This window comes from Lepidochelys olivacea, assembly GCF_965140295.1.
Source record: "Lepidochelys olivacea isolate rLepOli2 genome assembly, chromosome: 6".
In the NCBI taxonomy this organism is placed as follows: domain Eukaryota; kingdom Metazoa; phylum Chordata; order Testudines; family Cheloniidae; genus Lepidochelys; species Lepidochelys olivacea.
Genome location: NC_140416.1, coordinates 95,970,505 through 95,982,527, shown reverse-complemented (window position 1 = coordinate 95,982,527; position 12,023 = coordinate 95,970,505). Strand labels below are relative to the sequence as shown.

General features: G+C 42.9%; 1 protein-coding gene across 1 annotated transcript in view; it reads left to right on the top strand.

Annotated features, from left to right (window-relative positions):
* EML5 (EMAP like 5) overlaps nucleotides 1-12,023 on the top strand; it is a 288,831-nt gene that overhangs the window by 164,676 nt on the left and 112,132 nt on the right. The window contains exon 17 of the mRNA XM_084632418.1: nucleotides 11,067-11,167. Coding sequence (XP_084488544.1) covers nucleotides 11,067-11,167 — 101 coding nt within the window. The remainder of the gene's footprint in view (nucleotides 1-11,066; nucleotides 11,168-12,023) is intronic.

The window sequence follows — 12,023 nt, the reverse complement described above, 5'->3', positions numbered from 1 at the left end:
ACACCATTTTCTAACTCAGAAAAAGACCAGCGGGTGGAGACCCATCCTGGATTTACGAAAACTCAGCAAATTCATGAGAATATATCAAAATGGTGACTCTAACCACAATAATTCCAACATTAGAGAAGGGAGATTGGCTCTTGGCCCTTGACCTTCAGGATGCTTATTTTCATATTAACATCCACACACAAGATTCTTGAGATTCACCCTAGGGAAACAGCATTTCCAATGCAGAGTACTACCCTTTGGCCTATCTACTGCCCCAAAGCTTTTTTTCCAACGTTCTACCTGTCATTGCAACTCAGTTCTGCAGACACAGAGTAATGATATTTCCATACTTGGACAACTGCCTCATATGGGCACCAACATGGCAAGAAGCGATAAACGCCACGCAGAGCACAATAACCCTTTACACGAACCTAGCGTTGCATATAAATGCACAAAAGTCTACACTGGTTCCTGTCCAAAAGTTGGAATTCACAGGAGTCTATCTCAACTGTCCAACACCAACAGCAACATTACCCCAACAACGCTTCCTCGCTCTAGTCAATCTAATTTCAATGTTGAGGGACAGCCCACAAACATCCGCTAAAACGTGTTTATAACTTCTGGGGCACTTGTCAGCAACAACATTTGTGGTCAAGCATGCCAGACTCCACATAAGATGCTTGCCAGTCTGGCTTCTAACAGTGTATATACTGCCAGATACTCTCTCAACAGATGCCTCGCAGAATAAAAGTCTCGTTAACATGGTGGACACAACCAAGGAATGTCTGCCCTTTCCAACAAAGAACTCCATCCATGACAATCATGACAGATGCTTCCCTAATAGGTTGGGGGCGGGGGGGAACATCTACTAAACAATATGGTCCAAGGCCGCTGGTTTCCAGCAGAGTCCAACCTGCACATAAACTTACTAGAGCTAAGGGCAGTCTGAAATGCATGTGACCACTTTCTCCCTCTAATCAAGAACAATGCCATAAGATCGTCATGGACAATATAGGATGCATGTTTTATATAAACCACCAAGGGGAAGCACAATCATACTCCCTGTGTACAGAGGTAATACGCCTTTGGAATTGGTGCATCACCAACAACATAGAGATAGCTGCATCCTATCTGCCAGGATGTCAGAATACAACAGCGGATGTACTAAGCATGGATTTTTCACAAACTCACGAGTGAGAGATGGACCTTGGAATTCTCAACTCCATATTCAAACTATGGGGGTTCCCCATCATAGATCTATTTGCAACAGCTCAGAATGCCAAGTGCCCACAATATTGCTCCAAAGCTGGATTGGGACACCACTCCCTAGGTGACACTCTCCTCATAAAATGGGAGGCACCATTGATATATGCATTTTCTCCGACCCATTCCTAAGCCAAGTCATTCAAAGGATCAAGCAAGGACAAATCCAAGGTCATTCTCAGAGCACCCACATGGCCCAGACAAACGTGGTTCCCATACTTGTGTCAGATGGCAGTGAAATAACCTCAACGCCTTCCCTTAGTACCTCACCTTCTATCATAAGACGTGGGACGCGTCCATCACCCCAACCTTACAGTACTCCACCTCAAGTCCTGGTTACTCCATGGCTGACTGGGGTTGAGAAGGCCTGTTCAGAGGAAGTAAAAGATATATTACTGAACAGTCAGAGACTAAGTACAAAAAAGACATAAATCCATAAGTGGAAACAATTCTGCACCTGGTGCCAAGATAAACAGATCTTAACACAATCATCCCCCCTACCAAGGATCCTGGACAGTATACTAGAACTTAAAAAATCGGGGCTATTCACAAGCTCCATCAGAGTACACTTGGTTGCTATTACCTCCTTCCACGACAAGGTAAATAGGGTCACCATATTTACTCTTCCGATGATTAAGCGCTTCCTTACAGGCATTGAAAATACTTATTCTACTGTGACACGGTGCTGAGCAAAAAGACTGCAGAATCAGCCCCCTGCCACGCTAGCCCCATTTAAGTGAATAAAGTGGAGCTGGCTGGAAAGAACGTTCCCTAATTGGGAAATGAGAGCCAGCTGCCAGCCCAATTAGCCAAAGGCTATATAAGAGGCTGGGAAGAAGGAAGCCAGGGTGGTGGGATGGAGGAGAGTGAGGGAGTCTAGGCAGGGAGAAAGACCTTCCCTCCTGGGTTCAGTCACAAGGAACCCAGAACTGTGTACGCTATATGGTGAGACAGTGGTGGGAGCACATACTTGTAAATAAAAGTACCAGTGGTTCCTGAACCCCAGAGTCTCTGAGTGACTTTATCTGAGCCTAGCAGAGGCAGGAGCCAGGAGAGCCAGCTGTGCTCTGTTACACCCACAGTAAGAAACCTTACACTCATGTGGGACCTCAACCGTGTTCTACGCAGACTCCTGGAAAAGCCATTTGAACCCCTTGTATCCTGCTCTTTGTTGCACTTATCCATGAAGGTGGCTTTCCTCATTGTCATCACGTCTGCCAGATGGGTGGGAGAATTAAGTGCTCTAATGGCATACCCACCTTATACAACATTCTTTAAAGATTAAGTAATCCTATAACCGCATCCTAAATTCATACCCAGAGTTGCCTCTCCCTTTCATTTAAACCAACCCATTTACTTACCTGTATTTTTTCCTAAGCCACATGTGGACAGGAGGGAGGCCTCACTTCACACTTTTGATGTTCGCAGAGCATTAACTTTTTACATTGAAAAAAAAACATTTAGAAAATCACCTAGACTATTTGTTTTCATAACAGAACGCTAGATGGGTCAAACCATCTCAAAACAGAGACTATCCAAATGGATATCAGGATTTATCCATTTGTGCTATCAAAACAGCAATCTACAACCCCCATCAGGAGTTTGCACACACTCCGCCAGAGCACTGGCAGCATCTGTGGCCTATCTCAATAATGTCCCTATCACTGACATTTGTAGAGCAGATACATGGGCATCAGTCCATACTTTCACTAAACACTATGCTTTAGAACAGGGATCGGCAACCTTTGGCACGTGGCCCACCAAGCTTCCCGCAGCCCCCATTGGCCTGGAGCGGCGAACCGCGGCCAGTGGGAGCTGCAATCGGCCGAACCTGCAGACACAGCAGGTAAACAAATCGGCCCCTCCTGCCGGGGGCTTACCCTGGCGGGCCACATGCCAAAGGTTGCCAATCCCTGCTTTAGAACAACCATCAGCATCAGATGCACACTTTGGACTTATGGTGTTATCCACCATTAATAGACCAACTCCAAAGCCCCTCTTCTCCACTGAGGGGCACTGCTCAACAGTCACCTAAAGTGGAGCACCCACAGGGACACTCTTTGAATAAGTAGAGAGGGTTACTCACCTTGTGCAGTAACTGAGGTTCTTTGAGATGGTTGTTCCTGTGGGTGCTCTACTACCCTCCCACCTCCTCTCTACTTCTGAGTTTCAGGCTGATCCTCTGAGGTAGAGAAGAAACAGGGGGATGGTTGGCTGTGCACCCCTATGTAACCACTTGGAACAGCACGAGACAGCTATGGCGTGTCTGCAACCCAACTGGGCACTGCTACCACAAATCTGTGATTACAAGCGCAGAGCATCAAGACACCTAAAGTGGAGCACCCACAGGGACAACCATCTTGAAGAACCTCAGTTACTGCACAAGGTGAATAACCCTCTCTTACAGTAACTGGTCCAAAAACTTCATGAATAATTCAAAATGCTGATCTAGTGTCCAAATGTGGACAATGAAATGTTCGCTCAACAGTATACTTTCAGCAGCCGGAAAAAGAAACATGCTTCGTATTTCCACTTTCACAATTTTGATGTGCAAAATAGTTATTTCTCTATTTTGCAGTTCAGATAATGTTAGCAACTCTTTGACTCTAGCACACAAAATCTGGTGTTACATGCTTTCATTACACAAATAGAAGGGTCCTGGGGCCCTTCATAGGACAAATTTGAAATTTTTTATTCAGTGCCTATTGTGCACACAACATTGAAGCTCTTCATGTGTTCTTTCTTGGATCCAGCTCTTCTTTTCAGTCTGGTGAAGTACAGTATTTCTAAATTTCTGATGTCTTTTGCGACAGGCACATTGGATTCTGCTTTTTGTCATAATTTGGTCCATATTTTCTCAGAACTTTGGCACACTGCTTTATGTGCCACCCATTTAATATAGAGCCTTTTTACCATATGTATGTGTTTTCTTTTGGCTAGCACCTTAGCTCTGTTGCATTGTTGTTCTCAGCACTCCAAAACCAAAGCTTGTTAGGTGCTGAGCTGTAAGTAATAAAGACATCTTTCTCATTCCTACATCTATCTTGGTGCTCAGCACTTGTTGTGTCTTTTGGTCTGATGTTCCCTTTGGTGCACCGGTAATGCTTTTCATTTAGACAGGTTTCAGAGTAGCAGCCGTGTTAGTCTGTATTCGCAAAAAGAAAAGGAGTATTTGTGGCACCTTAGAGATTAACAAATTTATTTGAGCATAAGCTTTCGTGAGCTACAGCTCACTTCATCGGATGCATTCAGTAGAAAATACAGAGGGGAGATTTATATACATAGAGAACATGAAACAATGGGTGTTACCATACACACTGTAACGAGAGTGATCACTTAAGGTGAGCTATTACCAGCAGGAGAGTGGGGGAAAAAGACCTTTTGTAGTGATAATCAAGGTGGGCCATTTCCAGCAGTTGACAAGGACGTCTGAGGAACAGTGGAGGGTAGAGGGGGGAATAAACATGGGGAAATAGTTTACTTTGTGTAATGACCCATCCACTCCCAGTCTCTATTCAAGCCTAAGTTAATTGTATCCAGTTTGCAAATTAATTCCAATTCAGCAGTCTCTCATTGGTGTCTGTTTTTGAAATTTTTTTGTTGAAGAATTGCAACTTTTAGGTCTGTAATCGAGTGACCAGAGAAATTGAAGTGTTCTCCAACTGGTTTTTGAATGTTATAATTCTTGACGTCTGATTTGTGTCCATTTATTCTTTTATGTAGAGACTGTCCAGTTTGACTAATGTACATGGCAGAGGGGCATTGCTGGCACATGATGGCATATATCACATTGGTAGATGTGCAGGTGAACGAGCCTCTGATAGTGTGGCTGATGTGATTAGGCCCTATGATTGTGTCCCCTGAATAGATAGGTGGACACAGTTGGCAACAGGCTTTGTTGCAAGAATAGGTTCCTGGGTTAGTGGTTCTGTTGTGTGGTTGCTGGTGAGTATTTGCTTCAGGTTGGGGGGCTGTCTGTAAGCAAGGACTGGCCTGTCTCCCAAGATCTGTGAGAGTGATGGGTCGTCCTTCAGGATAGGTTGTAGATCCTTGATGATGCATTGGAGAGGTTTTAGTTGGGGGCTGAAGGTGATGGCTAGTGGCGTTCTGTTATTTTCTTTGTTAGGCCTGTCCTGTAGTAGGTGACTTCTGGGTACTCTTCTGGCTCTGTCAATCTGTTTCTTCACTTCAGCAGGTGGGTATTGTAGTTGTAAGAATGCTTGCTAGAGATCTTGTAGGTGTTTGTCTCTGTCTGAGGGGTTGCAGCAAATGCGGTTGTATTGTAGAGCTTGGCTGTAGACAATGGATTGTGTGGTGTGGTCTGGATGAAAGCTGGAGGCATGTAGGTAGGAATAGCGGTCAGTAGGTTTCCCGGATAGGGTGGTGTTTATGTGACCATAAACACTTATGCTTATTAGCACCATAGTGTCCAGGTTATTAGCTTATTAGCACCATAGTGTCCAGGAAGTGGATCTCTTGTGTGGACTGGTCCAGGCTGAGATTGATGGTGGGATGGAAATTGTTGAAACCATGGTGTAATTCCTCAAGGGCTTCTTTTCCATGGGTCCAGATGATGAAGATGTCATCAATGTAGTGCAAGTAGAGTAGGGGCATTAGGGGACAAGAGCTGAGGAAGTGTTGTTCTTTTATTTCAGGTATGCAGACAAGGAGTTAAAAAGACTGCTCTGCAGTTTCAAACTTGGCCTGTGTGGCAAAACAGTGTTTAAAACTGATGACCATATTTGTTATATTGTCTGCACTGGCATCATTCATGATGTACAGGGGTACTAGATATATCTGGAAATGTAATTCCAAGTGCTGAGGAAACATGGGGCAGTCCAACAAGCTCTCCTTCAGGCCTTAGGAAGGCACAAGGCTGGCCTGGAGTACTAAAGCCTGAGTCAGTCAAAATTTCTGAGTGGCAGGGCCCAGTGCCAGTTTTGCCTGACATTATTGCTGACCCGTCTTGGTATTTGAAGGAGATGATACTGAGCTCATTGGATGAGGTGGTGCCCCCCTACAAATGGTTCTCAGAATGTCTTCCAAATTGTGCTTCTCATTCTCAAGAATGCTCTCAGGCGTATCAATGTGAAGAAGAGATGGTACAGACACTCTTGTCCTTCCTGACAAAGAGGATCTTAAAGCCAGGGCCACTGGGTGAAAGAAGGAAAGGAATTTTATTCTACATACTTTCAGGCAGAAAAAAGATGGGAAATCTCTGGCCCTTCTTGGATCTCAGAGAACTGAATCAGTATCGGGTCAAAAAAACAATTCTAGATAGTTACCCTGGAAGCCACTACAACTCTCTTAGATGAAGTTTAATTGCTATGTGCTCTAGAACTGAATGCTTGCATGCACCTTAGAATGCTCTTCAAGCTTTCAGATATAAGGTAAAGGAACATCACTTCCTTCACTGTCTTATCTCTTGAATTGGTGTCTGCTTTGTGTATGTTCACAAAATTCTTGATGAAAGTCACTGCCTTCCTGCCCAGTCTGGGAGCATGCACGTTCACTAAGTTGGCTGATTGGCTGATTAAGGACACTACTTTGGATCATGTGAAAGACCAGCCCATATCACTACCAGAATGGAGTCACTAGGATGTGTGAAAAACTACCCACATTCTCAACAGTCCCCCGCAGACAATTGAAGTATACAGGAGCCCCACTAGACAGCTCAAATCAATTTTCCTTCTCCAGAGCAGGATCGTAGACATTCCCAGTTGGGCACAACAGATCAGCAAGAGAGTCAGCAGGTAAGTTTAGACCAGTGGTTCCCAAACTTTAACAACCTGTGAACCCCTTTCACTAAAATGTCAGGTCTCGTGAACTCCCTCCTAAAAATGAATATTTCCAGGGATTTCCTCCTTTACTTGAGTATAAATTATAAAAGCAGTGATCTTGGAAATATAAAATTTGTTTTTGTGACATGCTTATTACACACTATTTATTATCAATTATTATTTATCATTACAGTATTTTTATTGCATTATGAAAACGGCAACACTCTTCCAAGATCTCACTTTCGTAGCTTGTATCACTTTGAATAAGCCTGTTATAAGACAAGGCTCCTATGTTTCATCAAGGAGTATCAGATTTGAAACAGCATGGAAGTATTTAAGAAGCCAACTCAAAGAGTTCCTCCTACAAAAGCATTCAGGTCTTGAGCAGTCCAGGCAAACAACGCACATTACAACAAAGCTTAAACTTGTTCTTCATAATAATTTTAAAAACAATACTAGCTGCCTATTTAATTTTAAAACCAGCAAAAAATATCCACCTCCCTTTCCATTTCTTATAAGGAGTCTTGACATTTAAATCTCCTCAGTGTGATAGATATGCTTGCTTTGATCTGCTTAGCTCTTGGAAGTCCAGGGGTTTCGGGCTGCTGGCGCCATGCTGGCCGGGGTCCCTACGGACAGCTCTGTCTGCCATTAGGGAATTTTTTCCCGAGAACCCATGTAATATTTCGCAAACTCCCAGGGGTTCATGAACCCCAGTTTGGGAACCACTGGTTTAGACAATGCTACTAACGTTCGGTCTCATGGCTGCAATGCTATTTGTGGTATCCAGGACATGTTTGCGTGTGAGTAGGAGCCTACCAAATTCACAGTCCATTTTGATCAATTTCACGGTCATAGGATTTTTAAAATCATAAATTTCATGATTTCACATATTTAAATCTGAAATTTCACGGTGTTGTAATTGTAGGGGTCCTGACCCAAAAAGAAGTTGTGGAGGAGTTGCAAAGTTATTATCGGGGGGTGGGGGGATTGTGGTGCTGCGACCCTTACTTCTGTGTTGCTGCTGGTGGTCGTGCTGCCTTCAGAGCTAGGCAGCTGGAGAACGGTGGCTTCTGGCCGGGATCCCAGCTCTTAAGGCAGAGCCGCTGTCAGCAGCAGCATAGAAGTAAGGATGGACTGGTATGGTATTGCCAACCTTACTTCTAGGCTGCTGCCTGCTGAGCTGGGCCCTCACTCAGTCAGCACCACCACCCTCCGGCTGCCCAGCTCTGAAGGCAGCAGCGCAGAAGTAAGGGTGGCATGGTATGGTATTGCCACGCTTCCTTGTGCGCTGCAGCTGGTGGAGCACTGCCTTCAGAGCTGAGCATCTGGCCAACAGCCACCATACTCTGGCCGCCCAGCAATGAAGGCAGTGCAGAAGTAAGGATGGCAATACCATGACCCCGCTAAAATAACCTTGCGACTCCTCTGCAACTCTCTTATGGTTCAGGACCCCCAATTTGAGAAATGCTGGTCTCCCCTGTGAAATCTGTATAGTAGAAAGTAAATGCACACAAAAGACCAGATTTCACGGGGCGACACCAGATTTCATGGTCCGTGACGCGTTTTTCATGGCCATGAATTTGGTAGGGCCCTACATATGAGGTAAGCTCTGCAGACCCTGCAATTCCAGTGGAAGTAAGTAGTACAGGAACTTTCACATCTCATCTGATGGCAGACAGTCTCCAGGCTACTCTGACCTGTTGACAGTTCAGGAACAATCACCAATTACAAATTGACCTTAAAATACCTCCTCTCCAAACTTTAGCAGCCACAGATGTGTCTAACCTGGTATGGGGAGCCAATGCAGAGGATTACGCACCCAGCGAATTTTTATCTCTATAGGAATTGCACTTGGACATAATTATTCTGGAGATGAGGGCAGTTCTGTACTGGTAGAGGGTTTCCAAGGAGACTTGAGAAGCACCTACAATTCTAGTTCCTACAGTTAAAAATAGGTTTGTCAAGTCATGCAAACAGGACTGAATGGACACTTTGTTCTCACCAGAAAAGCTACTTGACTAGTCTTTTCACATGTCTAAGTGAAAGACTAACTACATCCAGGTACGTTTGGCAGCCATTCTGGCCAATAGTGAACTAATTGAGGGTCAACCAGTGCAATGTCTGTGCGGTCCCTTGTCAGGTTCATGCAGGTCTTGAGGCTTTTAAAACCTCCAGTTAAAAAGCCTCCTGTGTCGTGGGATATTAATATCAAGATGACAAAATTGATGAAAGCTCCTTTTAAGCAACTCAGTCTCTCTGAGCTTAAGTTTCTCACAAGAAAAGTAATTTTTACCTGGTAGCAGTGAGTTCAGCTTGCAGAGCCCTAGTAACAGACCCAGTGTACACCAGATTTTACAAGGATAAGACAATACAGTGGACATATTGAAGATTGCTCTCTAAGTTGGTGTCTGAATTCCACTTTAATAAGCTGTTTGTCCTGCCAGTGTGTTTTGCATGTCCATTCCGGAATACTCCTCTCTCTACACTTAATGTCTGAAGGTGCTTAGTGTTGTTTTTGGAAAAGACAAAAGCCTTCAGAAAGTCCACCCATCTTTTTCATTTGATGCCACTTTACTGGGCAGTACTGTATATTGCTAAGAAGACAATATGATTGCATTTTATATAGCTAACACCAGGATTGCTTGATACTAAAGCTATTGTCAAGGTACACTCATTTTGAAGCAACACTGTCACCATCTCCTGCTTCAGGTATATTTTCATTAAGAAATCTCAAAGCAGATACATAGTCTTACTCCACATACATATATTAGGCATTTATTGCTTGGATTTCACCTCCAGAATGGACTCCTGTTTTAGACTTGTCATGCTCAATAACTTATTTTCAAAGTAGATTACATGTTGTAGGATTTCATATGCTGTCCTACCATTAGAGCTCAGAGCCTTTTCTCAGATGTTTTTCTCTTGCACCTTTTATTACTGATTTTTTTTCCCCTAGGGCCCTTTTTTAATCTTATGCTGATCATTTCGGATTGGCTTTTCTATCTGGGGAGCTTCACCTCAAACTCTGTCATTGAAATTGACTGCAATGTTGGAGGACAGCATTTATATATGACAGATTGTGGCGTAAAGTGGTTAGTAACGGACTGGCTTGTGGTGCCCTCAGAGTCAAAAAATCTTAGGAAGCTAAAAGCTAAAGGAGTTCTCCCATTCTTGCACTAAGGAGCAAATACCCATGAGTGAGACTCCTACAAAATGATATTTTCAGAGAAGCGGAATTACTGGTAAATAACTTTCTCTTACATAGATAGGAAATATAGCTCAAAGTGATAGGATCTTTCAAAACAGTAGTCCCTGTAGCTGTGTATTGTGTGTCTGTATTTAGGAACATACAAAGAAATACAAAATGTGTCAGCAAACAAAGATGACAGGGTTGTTGTTTTTTTCAAAAACTGCTGAAGATAGGTATTGTAAGATACATGTGACAAACAATGTCATACCCATTATTGTTTAAGTCCACTAGAATGATGGAAAAGTTCAGTAAAAAGTGTATGGACATTGTCATTGATTTTCAGAATGAGAAACTGATGTAGATACAGTCTGCAATTAATGTAACCTTACAGCCCTTAATTTGCTATCAAGGCTTAATTCCCAAAGAGTAAATATCATTGCATTATTTTAGGTCAAGTATGTTCTTTTACAAAGAAAATGCTGTTGAGTGGATTGCTGAAGTAGAGCAGTTTCTCCAGATTTCTAATCTGCAAACTGTCAAATTAAGAGTTAGACAAACTCAGTACCTTTAGTTCAATGGCCTGCCTTCCTATTTCTCCTAATAAAAGAATGGTTAAGAGCTATAGGAATGTTTTATGAGATAAATATTAGCAAGCTGGACATTCACACAGAAATCTGTGTACATCTGATGAAGTGGGTACTAGCCCACGAAAGCTTATGCCCAAATAAATTTGTTAGTTTCTAAGGTGTCACAAGAACTCCTCATTGTTTTTACAGAAAAATATGAGTGTATACATTTGTCTGTGGATCAAGGCAGTGAAATATTTTACTTTTTTATTTCAGAGGAAGCAAAGATAAGATTTTTGTTGTTAAAATTAATCCTTATATGCCTGATAAACTGATAACAGCTGGAATTAAACACATGAAATTCTGGCATAGAGCAGGTAAGGAAAGGCATGTTTTTCTTGTATTTTTAACTGCAACATTGTCTGTTATACCTAAGATAGTTATTGTTATGTATTCTGTATGATTTTTGACACATGCATATATCAGTAGGTTATCTCTTTCTAACTCCTATTAATAGTAAAATTAATTTCTGTTATGGTAGTGTCAGAGACCCCAAGAAAGATCATCTCCCCATTGTGCTAGGTGTAATGCAGCATGCAGGAAAACGTAATGCCTGCCTTGGAGAGGTTAGTCTAGTTTTTATAAATAATAGTTATGCCATTAATAGTTGTCACAATTCAGGGCAATTGCACCATATTCCCCCTCCATGGTCCCTTGAAGCACCCCTGAGGCTCCAGGCTCCTCAGCTGTCACATCTCTTGGGTGGAGACCCATGTGTCTCTCCCTCCTGACCAGGGGCTTTTCCAGGTTACACAGAACCCTGCTTACACTGTGATAGTCCCAGCAAGCCAGACTGCCTAAACAGGCCAGCATCGTCACTTTGCTTTCTCTTTCAAGGCTACAAACAATGTATTTGGCAGCAATTATAAGTTATCACACAGTCCTTTATAAGCAAGTACATTTATTCTTAAGGTGAAAGTATTACAGAGAAAACATTAAAAACAATAAAAGCCCCTACATGCATGTTAATAAGCTTGCCAGAGATCACCCATATGTCTTATGGGGCCCCAGTAGGCCAAAGTCCTTCCAACCCTTCCCAGGAAGAATTGGAGCTCCCTTGGACAGAAGGGTCTGTCCATTTGTTGGATCAGAAAAAAAGGCTCTGAGTCAATTTAAACTCAGGCTATTTATCCCAAAGTCTTTTCTTTGCCTGTTGGTCTCTGTGGGGAATAT